Source organism: Rhipicephalus microplus, chromosome 4 (assembly GCF_043290135.1).
Source record: "Rhipicephalus microplus isolate Deutch F79 chromosome 4, USDA_Rmic, whole genome shotgun sequence".
NCBI classification, from domain to species: Eukaryota; Metazoa; Arthropoda; class Arachnida; order Ixodida; family Ixodidae; genus Rhipicephalus; species Rhipicephalus microplus.
Genome location: NC_134703.1, coordinates 19,234,151 through 19,249,342, shown reverse-complemented (window position 1 = coordinate 19,249,342; position 15,192 = coordinate 19,234,151). Strand labels below are relative to the sequence as shown.

The 15,192-nt window shown below is 45.0% G+C and overlaps 1 protein-coding gene across 3 annotated transcripts in view; it reads left to right on the top strand.

The window, feature by feature from the left end:
- Positions 1 to 9,863, top strand: part of LOC119171652 (guanine nucleotide-binding protein G(q) subunit alpha) — a 57,124-nt gene extending 47,261 nt beyond the window's left edge. For all 3 annotated transcript variants that reach the window (XM_037422442.2, XM_037422441.2, XM_037422440.2), the window contains 2 exons: positions 646 to 753; positions 5,465 to 9,863. In XM_037422442.2, the coding sequence (XP_037278339.1) occupies positions 646 to 753; positions 5,465 to 5,547 (191 nt within the window). In that variant the 3' untranslated portion in view covers positions 5,548 to 9,863. The remainder of the gene's footprint in view (positions 1 to 645; positions 754 to 5,464) is intronic.
- The last annotated feature ends 5,329 nt before the right edge of the window (positions 9,864 to 15,192 follow it).

Here is a 15,192-nt window from a genome sequence, read left to right as displayed (position 1 = left end):
TCTTTTGAAGGGGATGTACCAATGGCTGTGTAGTTGCTGCTAAGTGCACTGTGTGGTGGATATCGTGAGGCGAACATTAGGCCATCAAAATGCCGAGTGTTTCTGTAGTTGCTATTGTGGGTTTCTTTCTTCCTTCTTTTCTAAAATGTGTGCGTGCAGTTATGACAACGGCCATTCTGAGGCCATTCTTGTGTGCAAAAACTGCTGTTTCAAGGAACAAGCAAACATGCATTCCTTTTCACTTGCTTTGTTGGTATTGTTCTTGTGCTGTAGTGTTGCTGAATATTGTTTTCATAGACGAGTGCTATGCACCAGTAGGCTATAAGCTTGGCTCTCAGCAATGCGTTAAAATTATTATGGTTCTTTGTTGGGGGTCTTTCTTCTTTTTTCTCTCTATTACAAGCCACCAGCTAGTTTGCTGTGGGTACATAGTAGTTGATTGCTTTAGTCAATATTACACATTGTTACACAATATTACACATTGTGTAACAGTGTTGTGCTGATTCGTTGTGACGCCTTTGTAGCCACATAGTTTGTTCCTTGTAGCCACCCTTTCCCGTTCCTTGCAGCCACTCTTTCCCACCCTCTAGCTCATTTACCTGCTGATCTTTATGTAGATATTGCTTCATTTGTTCGCTTTTGTAGGACCAAAGAAAGATGCCATTCATGCTAGGGAGTTCATCCTTAAAATGTTTGTGGACCTCAACCCGGACAGTGAAAAAATCATCTATTCTCATTTCACGTGTGCAACAGGTAGGAGCGTGTGGCAGCCTTGCTGGCCTGCGCATTGCTGCGGCTGTTGTGCTCTTTTACGGTGGAAGCCTGCATGGGTTTCTCACTGGCCTTCATCATTGCTCGTTGGAATGCTTTTATTCACCTGGAAATATGCGACTTGCGTAGCGCTTGCACTGCCTGGAACCTTTCAACTTTTAACGGTGTCTTGACTCAATTTCTCACTTTGGTATGCCCCTCTCTTGACTGCTGTGCTCTGACTGCCGCCTGTTTCTTGTTCGTACTGTGAAATGAGTGTACTTCTTGTTTCCAGACTTGGGTGATCCCACCCATGCCTGATATGTTAATCCTTTCTCCTTTCCTTTCTTTCCTCTTGCATGCCTTGCGGGCGTAAGACACGGAGAACATTCGGATGGTGTTCTGTGCTGTCAAGGACACCATTATGCAGAACAACCTTAAAGAGTTCAACTTTGCCTGATTCTTTCTTTCTCAGCCCTGCATTCCTTTTGAGCCGCATGCCTTCGGTTTGGATGGGTTTGTGTGACTTGCCACTTTTATCCTTGTTTTTACATTTTGGAAAGTTCTTTACCAGTGTCTTTTAATTAACATTGCATCATGTTCAGCATTCTTGCAAATTGTTGCTTTTGCTGTTGCACCTGCAGCTTTGTCAACTATGACAGGACATAAAAATAAATTCTGTGTCCTGGCCATGGGCCTTGCTGTTCTGAATTGTGAGAGTGCTTTAGGAACAGTAAAGTCTCTCTTGTATTTGCCATTTAATTGGAAGTGAATGCCGGCAATATGTAAGGTATACTTTTGTTTTCTGCTCGGATGCTGAATGAGCTTTATTGCGAGCTGTAAATGGTTTGACTGGAGTGTACAACAAACGTCTCACGAGAACATTACTGTGCGCATCCTAATTCATTCTGCTCTTAAATAGTTGATACACAAATAAAAATTTTCTGCACTACACCTAAACAAAAGTATACTTGTATCTAGAATTGTGTATTTAGCTTGGAATAGATAAGCAATGCACTGCACGGTGACACTGTGCTGTGCTTCCTTAGTTGTAGGCTAGGTTGCACTAATTACGTTGGTGCTATCCAGTCATTACTTTGGTGATAATGCAGCGAGATTGCTGTGCAGTGTCCTTAGTAGGCACCTTGAACTTTTGGAGATATTTCTTTGGCCAGCATGTCACGTCTATGAGCTGCATTGTGAAATGTGCTATTGTTTAAAATTACCAATGGAACTAATTTAAGGTCTGTGCTAAGCTAAACTTATCAGTGTTCAAACCACATTGTCCATGGGTTCGCTTCTCATTTCCATTTCATTCGTCTGTTGTACATTGTCCATGGGTTCGCTTCTCATTTCCATTTCATTCGTCTGTTGTCACAGTATGGGGTTGTTCTTGGGCATTGTAGTATCACAAGCTTGCGATAGAACAAATGGACGGATCTCCGCTATTTATTCACCGTTTTACAGAGCTCTGGGCCAGTGCAACCTTGGAAAAGTGAAGTCTAAGCTTTTTTTTTTTTAGGAGTTTTATTGCTGCCGGAAGCGAGGCGATAGAAATATAATGGCAAAAGTTTAGTTTTCATTCTGCTGAAGCTCTTCTTAGAGCGATCTGGTTGCTATTATCGTTGCTTTGAAAGCAGTTGATTGCCCTGTATTATGCATACCTGGTAAGTCTTGCGAAGGAAAGCTTTCTAGGTCATGCTGCGGCTTTCTTTCTCTTCTCAATGAAAATCAGAAAACACTAAACCCTTTAATCCATCATCTACTGTTTTGTTTGAAAACACTTTTTCAATCAATTTTGGAAGTCTTTGCTGAAGTTATAGTGCTTTCAACCATCGACATAGGTGCTACAATTTGGTCAGCTTCTACAACTAAAGTGGTCAACCTCAGTTTGGAGCAACCACATTTAGTAGTGTTGAAGCTTTCCGTACAACTGAATGTAACTGTGCTCTTGCGTAAACTGAGGTTCGTCATAACTGTGGTTAGGGTGCCCGTGTAACTTGGGTATCACTTATCAAAGCGTTATATAATGGTTAGCACATCAGACTAAGCGAAGCATGCATGCTCTTCCCTGTCCAGCCCAGTTGTAATCATTTTGCACTTACATCGAATGCTTTGCAAGAGATAAAACTGTACTACCCTTTCTGGTCAGGGTAAATTGCACCCTTTTTATAGGGCTGCTACCAACAATATATAGAGGAACTATGATTATACGTCTCCCCGGTTTTGTGATGACTCGCCTTTTATGACGAGTAAGTTTGGTCCTGACAAAAGCCCCATATCTATTTAGAACCTCGATTGTACGTCCGAACTTTTTACACTGACCACGCATCGTACAATGACTACAGTAACGCCCGAAACCATATTTGTGGCCGGAAAAAAAAAAAAAAAAAACATGTGTTGCTCCTAGTTTGATAGCTGAGAAAAAAAAAAGAGAGAACAGGTACAGCAGGCCTGTTCAGCGTGGGAAACTTATTCTCCTGACAGTTCACTTTCTTCTGTGATCCAGTGGCTTCAAGATTGCTTCTAGATATGCCTCAATCACAGGCGCGTCCTAGGGCAGTTGCCTTAACAAGCTCCTCCTACGTGGAGTAGCTTTAGTCAGTTGACAATCTCATCTTCAAGACCTAGATATTTTCACGTTAACGGCCCGTGGAAGTTTTTCGTTTTCAACATGCAGCTGAAGGTTTCCTCCCTTTGTTTATGGCACCTGCAGTCTCAGGCCTCCAGCACACAAAAGGTTGTGACGCAGCAACTGCATTCTGCAAATTAACATTCTCTTGACAGGAGTGTTCATAGAAACAGTAGCACCTTGCCGATTGCACTTCACAAGGTAACCAATAAGACGTGCACAGCTCAGTTTCACTTGGAACTTCCACAGAATTGCTCCATCGTCATTATGTAACGCCGATATACTGTGCCTGTCTTTTTTGATGTGAGGATGTTAGGCTGTTTCTTATGCAGTTTGGTGGTTTCATTTCTATATGCAGGCGCTTTTTGGGCTGGTTTCATAGGAAGGGAAGTGCACGACAGATTAGATATTTTTTTTTTAAGTTGAGAATGAAGGTTTGCTTGCACCAGCTCTGATTAAGTGTTTTGCTGTGATTTTTAAGAATAATATAATTTACCTTTCTTGAACAAGTCCAGGGTCATTTTGCGAACTTGTTGAGGAAGTATGTGTTTGTTTATTTGGCAAGACAGAGTGGCATTATCCTTCTTTTTTTGATGATTTTGTGAGGTCCCCTTAGGGTCACATAATCAGGGCTCCAATGTATGCATCAAGCTCCTAGGTGAGACATAACAGCACAGTTCTCCTGTGATATCATTCACAAAGCTTCTTTGGCACTTGTGTATTTGATCTACTGAGGTTGTAACATGGGTACATATGGCACTGTTGTTTCTCTGTGCTGTTTGGTCATTCCTGTTGTGTTGACCGCTTAAGAACGCATTGCCCATTTCTTCAAATTGTCATGACATGCTAGCCACATATTCCAGTTACTGTGACATGTAATCTAAGTACACAAGTGTTTTGATGGAGCTATTGTCTTGGCTGAAGTTCTGGTACACAAGCAAAGATAAAATTTTAATTTTTGTATGTTTTAGTTTCAAGGGGTAGAATTTTCAAGTGCAAGTGCTTGAAAAGTAGCAAAATCTTGATGTTGCAGTGTAGGAGATTGTTATATGAATGCAATATGGTGATGAAGGCGAATTATGTGTGCTTTATGTGTAGGAATTAGCATTTTTATTGGCTGTCGTATTGACCAGTGTACAAGCACACATGAGTTATATACAACTTTCATCATCGTACCACCATCGTCTTTCACCATCGTACCGCTATAATTGTAGCCTTTCAGATTATTTAACGGCACGTGGGGCGAATATCACAGGCTCTAACCTATTTAAATTTTGTTTGTAAGGCATGATCTAAAATAGTAGATCGCTATTCAGTTTTAGGACCATCGCTAACCCAAAGCACTTATTTAGCGCTCAAGAAATGTGTCATATGGACACTCTCGGCGGGTTCTTACCGTTGCCGCCATATTCTGTAACAAGTCCAAATTGATCGCCGCGCATCGTATCTTCTGCGAGTGAGTAAAAGCGCGAGAGTGCTGCTGGAGCAGAGATGAAGTGAGCTGGCCCATCTTTATGGCTTGTAGGGCGCATGCGATAACATCCCCCCGTGTGTTAAAACTGCCGTTGAATTCTCAAACAGAAAGGAAGCCACTCATCTTGGACGAGCAAGAAAAAAACACAAGAGGGGGGGTGGGGGTGGGTCGCTCAATCAGTAGCAACAGTGAACCTTGACTTTAAGGGCGCCGTCGCTGGCCCGCGTGCTATCTTGGCAAGCATCAGTGCTCTTTCAACGCAAAGAGAGTTTGCAAAATAAGTGCAGCTTCCTGTAGTGGCCGTATTTGCTTACACCAGCGTTTTATAGGAGTTCCGCGATATCGAATCCAATAGAGTTGGCTGCCAGCCTTACACTTTGTTGCTATCACATTCATAGCATTGCATTCAACGTGCCGTCGTGTTCAACGTGCCGTCGTAAACGTGCCGTCATTCAACGTGCCGTCGTAAAACTTGTCACGCTTATGAACTTCTCTAGGTTGGCGAACTCTTACGGTGTGCATTATCTTTCTCTTTTGATCACTGTTCTCTTTTCAAAGCCATCTCTCATCCTTTCCTTTTCCCATTTCTTTTCCTTTCCGGCCTGCAGACACAGAGAACATCCGATTTGTGTTCGCCGCCGTAAAGGACACCATCCTGCAGCTGAACTTGAAGGAGTACAACCTAGTGTAGGAACTGCCTGAAGCTGACCACAGGTATTCCCAAGCCCACCCCAGGCAGCAGGTTGTCTTCTCCTCTCTCTCTGCCCCTTCTCGCATCTTGCTCCCTCTCGACCGGCTTGCAAGAGAGAGAGAACATCGCAAGCTCGGTGGTGACAACCGCTTGCCGCGACAAACTGATGGAGGCGACGTTCCCCCCTGCTTCCTCCTACGGAGGTGACACAATGCCAAGACGAACGCCACTGTGGATAGTTTGCTGGCGCACATATGGACAACACACATGCTTGCTTTTCCACGAAGGAAGAGAGATGACAGTGCTTCTCTCCTTCCCATGACGAAAGGGACTCTCTCTGTGTGGTGCCATTTCTGGGGAGGATGGAAGAGATGCCTTGTTGTTGCCGCACACTCCTGGGCAGATGCTTCTCCTTTTTTCTTGGACTCGCACACACAGCCTGTACACTTGTTTTTAGCCTCGCCGCCATACAAGATTTGTCTTTATTATGCCATGCCCACCACACCCTGTTGCTGTTAGTTTGCTCCACTCAAATTTATTGAAAGGAACACTTGTTTGCATTTTTAAAGAAAGTATATAACTTTGTGTGGAGCAGCTACTGTTCAGGTCTATCGGGTGTAACAGCATTACATGCCTGGAACAACCTTCTCTAGGGTTGCAACCCTAAAACCACTTGAGGACATTTGTGCTCCTCCTTGTGTGTTGTTTCTGTCAGCGTTTTTTTTGTTGTTTTTTTAATAACTCTGCTTTTTAAAGGAGTGCCAAATGGAAAGGATTCTGCATGTGTGCTGCCTGCCAGCTACAAGGACTTTAGCCACATGGTCAGCATAGGTGGAAGCATGGGTATTGCCACACTGCAACAATGAGGCATTGATGGTGCACATTTGTGTCAGAGCCTATGGTTGTATGCTAGTACATTGCACCCACTGCTAGTTGGTTAATCTGCCTGCCCTTGGCAAGCTCAAGTCATGACCAGGGCAAACAAGTCCATGCCTGCGGACTTGGCGACAGTCCATTTGAAACCAGTCGCCATGCTTTGCGCGTGCATGTGGTTGACGCACACCTGAATGTGAGTTCCTTTTTTTTCCTTCTGTACTTTCGCTTTGTCCTTGTGTTGTTCACAAGTTCCCACCCATCTGCGAGTTTGTGAGTTTATATTTCTTTTAATTCCAGCAGGTTTTATTTTGAACTCTTACCTAGTCAGCATTTTGTACATAGGCAATATGGCAGGTGGCAGTGTGTGTCATTGCGAGTTCTGGAACAGCTGTGGGTCCAATTCTGCACTCCTTGGCAAGCACAATGCAACCAGTGGGAATGTGTGTTGTGCATAGAGGGGGAAACAACAGGACAGGCTCTGTGAGAAGGCACACCTGCAGTGCCACCGTAGGCCTCATAGCCACCACCTGGCAGCAGTATTGTGGACACGCAGCTATGGCTTTGTTTCATTTTTGTGCCACTGCCTGCTATTCTCAGCGTCTTGAATGTGTGCGTGCATGCATGTCTTAGATATCGGGCAGACAAAATAAATCTTCAGATGAAGGTGCAGGCTGCTGAAGTATGACCATGCTTTTCTTCTATCTGCCCCCTCCCTTCTTTTTTTTTCTCTTTTTTTTTCGAACTTTACGGGCACCTATTTAGAATCAATTGCCAATCAATCGCTGTGTTCATAAGAGCGAGAGTTTGAACATCCGCTGTGTAACGCACAGTATTGGTTTTACCATTTTGGCAGAGTTGCTGTTCTTTTTTTTTTTCTCGTTTTAGCAATTGTACCAGCTGGCAGCCCTCTGACATTTACAATAATGTATTTAAGTATTCCTGCTTTAGTTGGTCTTTTCCCTTTAATCCTTTGAAAAAGCGTCTTGCGGATGACTAAGACACAACTGTCCACCGTATTTTATGTGTATATATCCAATAATCTCCTCCTCCTCTTCTTCTTCCTGTGGCAACGCACATTTTGAGAGGAGTCTTCAGGGTGCAGACTCTTTCTTGTGGATGTTTCATACTCCAAGGCAGGGGCTGGGACATAACTATACTGCCATGTTGGGACATGAGGGAGTGTGGGAAAAAGACTAGTCCTCCGATTTGGTTGGACATGTGTCGGTGCAGATCCGTTTGCCACGTGGGTTAAGAGGCTTTCTTTAAGAAGCTTCGTTAACTGTCGCAATCCCAGAGTGCTTGTGGTGCGACGTCGCATCCTCACAAAGGGGACAAACCAAACTATGGTGTCTCGCTTATTCTAGCAGATTCTTTCTGAGTGTGCGAATGGGTGTACAGTCTTCAGCTACAACAGGTGTAGTGCGCTCCTCAATGAGAGAGCAATGCGCTCTCCCTCCCCTGGTCACTTTGCCCTCCCTCTTGGAACCCAGCCCCCTTCTCTACTTTTCTTCACAATGCCTTGCTGCTGCTGTTGCCACAGCTGTTGCTGGAGGTATGCGTGTGTAGGACTATGAAAAAGACAACAGCAGCAGAAGTAGAAAAACATGAAAATGGGGGTGTATGCTGATGTTTTTTATAAGCTTGCGCATGCGCGCATTGTGCGACTGCTGTGTATGTGTGTGTCTGACATGAAGAAAAAAAAATAAAATGTGCGAGTGAGCTTTTTGAAGCCTTGAGTGCATGCAAAAGGTAAAAAAAAATATGTATCTCGGTACGCTGTGTATGTCAGGCCTATCTTTAAATATATATATATATATATATATATATATATATATATATATATATATATATATAGTGAGGAAAACAATGACTAGTTAATTAAAAGAGGACAGTCTGTAAAGGTGCAATTAGTGTTTTATAGAGGGATGGATATGGTCCCCTTCTTGAGCCCCCTTTCCAGTGTCATTCCCAAAGTGCTTTTTTCATCCTTGGCCTTCCATTCTCTTCACAGCCTGCCCCCACTTTCCTTTTTACGTGCGTTTAATCTTTCTACACCCTTACCTTTCTCCTCCAGTTACCCTGTGTTGTGTTGTTGTAGTTAATGGTGGACTTCCTTCTTCCCCGATGTGCAGTCCTCGCTTTTGGCTGGCTCATCCCTCCACCCTTAAACACCACCTCTATCCCTTTTCAGCGACCTATTCGATAAAACAAAAAAAAACATACTTGGTACCTGATTCTTGTCACACCAGGCAGGAGGACAGAGTTTTTTTCAGAGCGCTGGACTTCGCTTTCATACGTGCGTGGTGCAGGAGTTGAACTTGGTAGTTGTACTTTTTCTCGAGCGCATACCAATGGCGTTCTGACGACTTCTGGGTGGGGGGCTAGGCTGGGAGGAGAATATTGTGCGTGCGCTCGGCCACTTGTCTCTGCGATTTCTTCCTTTTTGCACTTCGCTTGACATCGTCTCATCACTGTACTCCTGTTTTCAGCCCTTGGTTTTCTTATTCATAGCTTACGCAAAAAAAAATGTTGGCTAAGGGGGGGAAGGCAAATTGAAGCATTTGCTGCTCGCAGCCTACTTTCTCTCTTTATCTTTGCAATCTAGAACAAAACTTAATTATTTCTTTTTATTATTATTATTATTATTGCTCCTGTGTTTTGTACAGTATTGTTCGGAGCATCGTTTGTAGTTGAGAGGAACGCATATATATATATATATATATATTAGTTTCGTAGGACACATGCCTGTTGTGTTTTAACAGAGCATTCCCCCCCCCCCCCCCGTCTGATGCCTTGCCAAACTTATTTTGGGGGTTCTTATGAGTGCGGAAGCCATGCTGGTGTTTTTCAGCTGCTTTACGCTTGTTGCAAAGTATGTGTTTTTTGCCTTGTTGTGTAGAGGCTGGAAGAGGCAACTTGTTTGTTTCTTGTCAAGCATCTTTTTGTTTTTGTCATGTTGATTGTTGGCTCTTTTTTTTTTCCGTGCTGCACACACATGAAGAGTTAAGTTTGTTGATTGTGTGACGCGCTGCGTGGCTGTACGGACTTTCATTATGATGTATATGGCGCTTCCTCGGTGATGAGAGAGACGTGCCGCACCCCCCTCCCCGGGAAAAATGCAGTGCGTGTGACCATTGTGCAGAAGATAGCAGCACCAGACAGGACAGGAACAGACTCCCACCTAGTACGGGACAAGGTGTGCGTGTATTGTGTGTGTGCATGTATATATTATACATACATATATATAAATATATATAAAATATGAGCTCTTGAGGAAAACAAAATGCTTTGTCAGGCCGCTCAGACTGAGCTCTGAGACACACACACACACACACTTTGAGGACTTTACCTTTATATGGATGTGTAAATTTGTAATATTCAAATTAATGCAACCGTTGGGTAAAGTATTGAATAAATTCTCTTAAATTCTCGTTTGAAAACGAGCTGTGTGTTACCTTATTTGTTTTTTTACACAAGATGATGAAGCTTCAATCTTTGGGTGGCCTTTCTGCTGTCCTGCCGACGATGGCTGAACAGGTTGCTGCGGATGCAAGTACTTTTCATGGGTTTCCCATTGGAATGAAATGTTTGGACTTCTGTGTATGAGCTTCACAAGGCATTGTTTGTTGGATTTATTGGGCCATTTGTTTTGCCAATTTGTTTCCTTTGGGTGCCATTGTCCAAAAAGACAGCTGGTACACTAGATTGGGTGTTCTAAAGCATATTACCAGTGGTTACCATCAGTTAAAGTGATCAACACTGGTGGTGCCTTCGCAGCCAACACTCAAGCTAATGTCAAGGTCGATGTACATACATACCCAGTAAATCGCAAATTTATCTACAAGGTCAAATTTTTGATCCAGTGTCTAATAAGACATCACTGCAGGTTCAATATTGCACAGAAAGTCAACAGAAATGTTACTTTGGCTTGAGAGAGGTCATATTTTAAACATTTATCAAGTGACCTCGAAGATGTCACTCAATTTTATTAGCAACTACTCCTAAGAGTAGTTTGCACAATGGGTGGGTGCACACATTCTGTAGGTACATCTTAGCGGTTTAGCCATAATGAAGCAATATGAGCATGTGGACATGTGCAGGGTGGGTCTAAAGTTCCCAGGCCACGCTCCCATAGCGTGGAATACGTGGAATAGTAATCGGAAAACTTTTGACCCCCCTCCCCCCTCACATGTACTTTCTCTGGTGTCCATTGCATGATCTTTACACCTGGACCTTTTGTGCTCCGAATTGTATCCATCCGAGGATAATTCAGCTACCTCATGAATGAAAATAACATATAAGAACCAGATGCGCGTTTTCTACGCCCACAAGTGGGCGACTTTCTCATTTCAGGTAGCCATGACTTGCATTCTACTCACCAGCACTGTCCAGGAGTGAGGTAGAGGGGGGGGGTGACGCTTGAAAACTCAATATTGAATGCGTTCTTCCATTGCTTTGCTGTTACCTATTCGTTGCACACTGTGGATGCCGAAGTAGCATGCATATTCAAGCGCCTCGAGTTTGCGCAACAGTTGGCGGAATAGATGCAAGTTTTCATGTGCATTGTCGTAGCATCCTGGTCTTACAAATTTGTGCTTGTCATCTGCGATACGAACGACGTCACTATGAGGCGAACCGGCATTAATAGGCGTGGGTATGGGCCACTTAAAAAAAAAGGGGGGGGGGCTGCGATCACCCTTTGTGCACCCCCCACCTTGAAGGGGAACCCTGTGCACGTCTATGCTGGCAAACGATTCTACGCCACTACTCGTTCTGAGGTAGAACAGCGCCCTGGCCTTCGACACATGGTGTAGTTTATCCACTAGTGGTTGAGTCTACGGTGCCTCGAAGCTAGCGCCGCCTCCCGTTGTTGGCTGAAATATTGCAGGAAGCTGGTTTCAGGGGAGGCGACACCCATAGACAACGCTTCCTAGCAGGCGTTGCCTGCTAGGAAGCGTGCGCGCCTTCTGCTGTGGCTAGTTCAGCGTGTCCCTACGGCCTTACACACTATGGCGGTGTGTAACCGCCCTGAACAAAAGAGCGCTGGCATTCAAGGTCGATTGAAAACATGAGTCGCAGATCCATTTGAAGATAGTGAAAATATTTAAAATGTGAGTCGCAGCTGGCTCCGACGGGAGTCGCCAGATGCCGTGGCAACTCAATCGGAGCGCGAGAGGCAGCGTACCGACCGAATACATCTCGGAGCAGCTAGTGTCACCCACACGCAGGCAGAGTTGCGCATACTCTTTCCTTGCGGCGAGCGCTGTCGTGTGCGCAATGACGTAAAATGTTCAATTTCCCCGTGGCGCAGCTCACTTCACGGACATGACGGTGCAACTCCGGCCCCGGCATGTTTCCGTCAGTTGCATCGTCATTACTTTTACAAACTGTCACGTCAGCTGTGAATAATGCTTGATAAAAAAATGTCACTTTGTCAGAGGTCGCCAGCGTGACCGTATGGGCAAGTTTTCTGGCGACGGTCACTGATGAACTGACTTTGGCAGCATAAGTGCACCGACCTGTTTCTTTCAAGAACAAGTTTTGGCGCCTTAGGGCCACGCGAGAAAAGGTGAGCATGCGGACAATAATCGCGCCATTTCTTCTTGCAAGATAGTGAGCGAGCTTTTCAGTTGTTATATCGTGTGCACGAGAAAAATTGTGGGACAGGTCTCCGCTGCATTATTGTTTGATCACGCGACTCGATAAAGGGACGCACTTTTGTTTAGATCGTAACCGTATTCAGCTTCAGTAATGCATTACATCTTTGAATCAAGTTAACATTTCAGACGCTTAATAACCTTTTTTGCTGGTGTGCTGCTCCACGCCTCGCGCTGCCCCCGGAATCGGCCAGGCGTTGTCATATTGCTGTTGTACGCGTCGTTTTTCCCGTCCAACCTTGCTCAGCGCGTGCGCAGAATAAGTTCGATACATGTCACCCGCGCCGGAACATCGCGCCGTAGTGTCCTGCGCGCTCTAACAACGGAAATTTATTTCGAAGGAGCATTCAAGCGTAAGTATGCGCGTCAGATATCGTGCATCACATATGTGCATCAGATATCGCACCGCTTAAAGATAATCGGCGAGAAATCGGAGGTGGCGTTTTCGTTTTCTCGCTCCCAATAAACCGTCGAAGCTCTGCAAGCGAACCCGTTCTGTGATTACGGATGAAGGCTGCAATATTAAACACAGTAACCCAATCACAGAGTGTGCCAAACACGTGGTTACCCGTTTACCGCGGAGCGGCATGCATGGGACAAACGGGAAGATGTCTCAACGTGCGTCTGCTAGAGCATCGTCAAAAAACGGGAGAAGGTGGGCATGGTTTTTTGGCGCAACGTTGTTCCGTGTGTGGCTGCACTCATATCTTTAAGGGCACTGCTGTAATCGCTAAAGCACCATGCGAGGAAAAAAAAAAAAGGCTCACTATTGATGCTGCGGCAATTGAAGAAAAATAAGCGATTAGCAAGCCTTCTATAACGCTTTCCACAAGTGAGTTCTTACGGCGAGTGATCTCCCTTGCACGCTTCTCTTAACTTCGAGTAAATGATTACATGCTATCATGATCAAAGGACACTTTCGACAGCATTTAGTCGCGCATGTGCAATTGTGCATATTGATGCGTACACGTTCTTTCGTGATAAAACTCAGTTGTTAGCCAGCGCTTCTCTTCGTGTCTCTCTTCGTCCGTGTCTGGGAGTTATTATGGGTGCGCACATGAAGGCTGCTCATATTCATAGTGTGTGTGTGGCGGTGGTATGGTGCGGATGGCTGCGCCCAACGTGCCGTAGTCTGGGCTTGCGTGTCGTCATTGTTTGGAGCACGCCTTGCGCTTTAGTGCCTTCTCGCGTGGATCTTCACCACCGCATACAGCATGGCCAAGAAGCGGACAGACTGGCACCAGTGCTTCGCTCCAACGTTACTAGAACGTTGCTTCGCTCCGGGTTGCCGCGTGGGCTACTCGAATGGGCCAAAAGCGTCGCTGTCACCGCACTGAAGAACGATGACCTTCGAAACAAGTGTGAGCGAAACCTTTATAGGAAAGGTAAAGCTTTCGTCATTTCTTCGGTAGTATGCGAGCACCACTTTGAACCGTTCTGCGGGAGTATAGTTCCTATCATAAGCGGCAACGAAGTGCGGGTTCCTCTTGGAATCTGTACTTCGTTGCCGTTTATGACGTGAGCGAATTCCCGAAAGGAATCCACACATCCGCGTCGCAAGAAGGGCGCAGGTGCAAGTCTATGGAAAGCCGGTCCCCCAAAAAGTCATTTTACGTAACGGGGTTTGAGTGCTATTGATTTACCAACCCATTCACTACCAAAAAAAAAGTATTGGTGTGTGTAGATAGCAGCACCGAAAATGTCAAAATCTGCAGTATTGCGTGACGAAAATCCACGGCAGCCATAAACTGGCGCACCATAGTAATATGAAAAGTTAAAGTGGCGCCATCTCGTGGCATCCAATCGAAAACGGGACGCCTGTGCGAAGCTATTCGTGCCACTACATCTCTTTAAGTTCACTCAAGCACACGGCATTAGCTTGGAGCGTCCATTAGATGCACTGGTATCGGCTATACGGTATTGATCTTCGCCACAAATGAGCATCGGGGCTAATAGCATTAGAAAACACTACTTTCAGAAATGCAAGTGAGATGCCCTTCAGTCGCTTCGAATGTCCCGTTATGTTTACTGAAACGAGCGAAATTTTGGAGAACGCAGATGCCGCCGGTGGCCGTTAAGTACTAGCGAAGCTAGGCTAGAGAGCTCGAACTGCCCTATTTTTTTTTCAATTTGGCACATTTACATGCACACATACAAACGTACGCACGAACATACATGAAGATATGACTGACCCCCCCCCCCCCCCTATATGAAAAAAATTACTTATGCTGCTACCTTGAAAGCATTTTGGGGGTGGTGGAAGGGGGGTGCAAAATAGGAAGTCCAGAGAGGTTCCGCCCAGATGACCGAACCGCAACAATCGATCGCTTTCGAAACCAAATAAAAAAGATACGCGTGTTCCCGCTTAAGCACTCGGTAATGTTCTCCGAGTCTGAAGCCACTGGCCATCAGGTTCATGACGTCGGTCTGTATATTGTGTGCCTATTGGTTCAGGCTTGTGTGCATCTGCCTTTGAGAAAATACAACAGTTTTATAACCTTGTACCCAACTATAAGTGTGTCAAATCGTAAATCCCATGAGTACGTGTCAATGCTCTGCGATCATAGGTCGTCAAAACTTGTGCAGTTCACTCAGATTCACTCATGAAATATATTTTGAACTTTGTACTCACTCGGACTCATACTCACGAAAATTTTCTCAAATCGGACTCACTCCGACCAAAACATCGCTCACCCCGACTCACTTATGGCTCCATTTGAGTCGAGAATGAGCTCCCTCGACCATAGTGTCAATGCTATTTAACACCAATATCTCATGCAATCGATGCTCTTCTTGGCGCTGTTGGTCATGGTATCTTCCACGAGGTCGGAGAGCTTGAAAACCAGTAAGGTCATATTGAACAGGTAGGTCAACAGGTGGCCCTCGTAGATGCAGCTTGGGTGAAAAGGCTGTGGTGGTAGACAGCCAGAAAGACGTACAGGACGCCCTGACTTTATACTCACTAAGGGCTCCACGGTGGCGGAGCAAGCCGCAATTGCTCTAGCTATCAGGAACAGAAAATGGTCATACCTTTATAGCGACTCCAAAGCAGCAATTACGAGCTCTGGCGAGAGTTATGTCGCTGGGACTGCGGTTAAACTTACGTACGAAG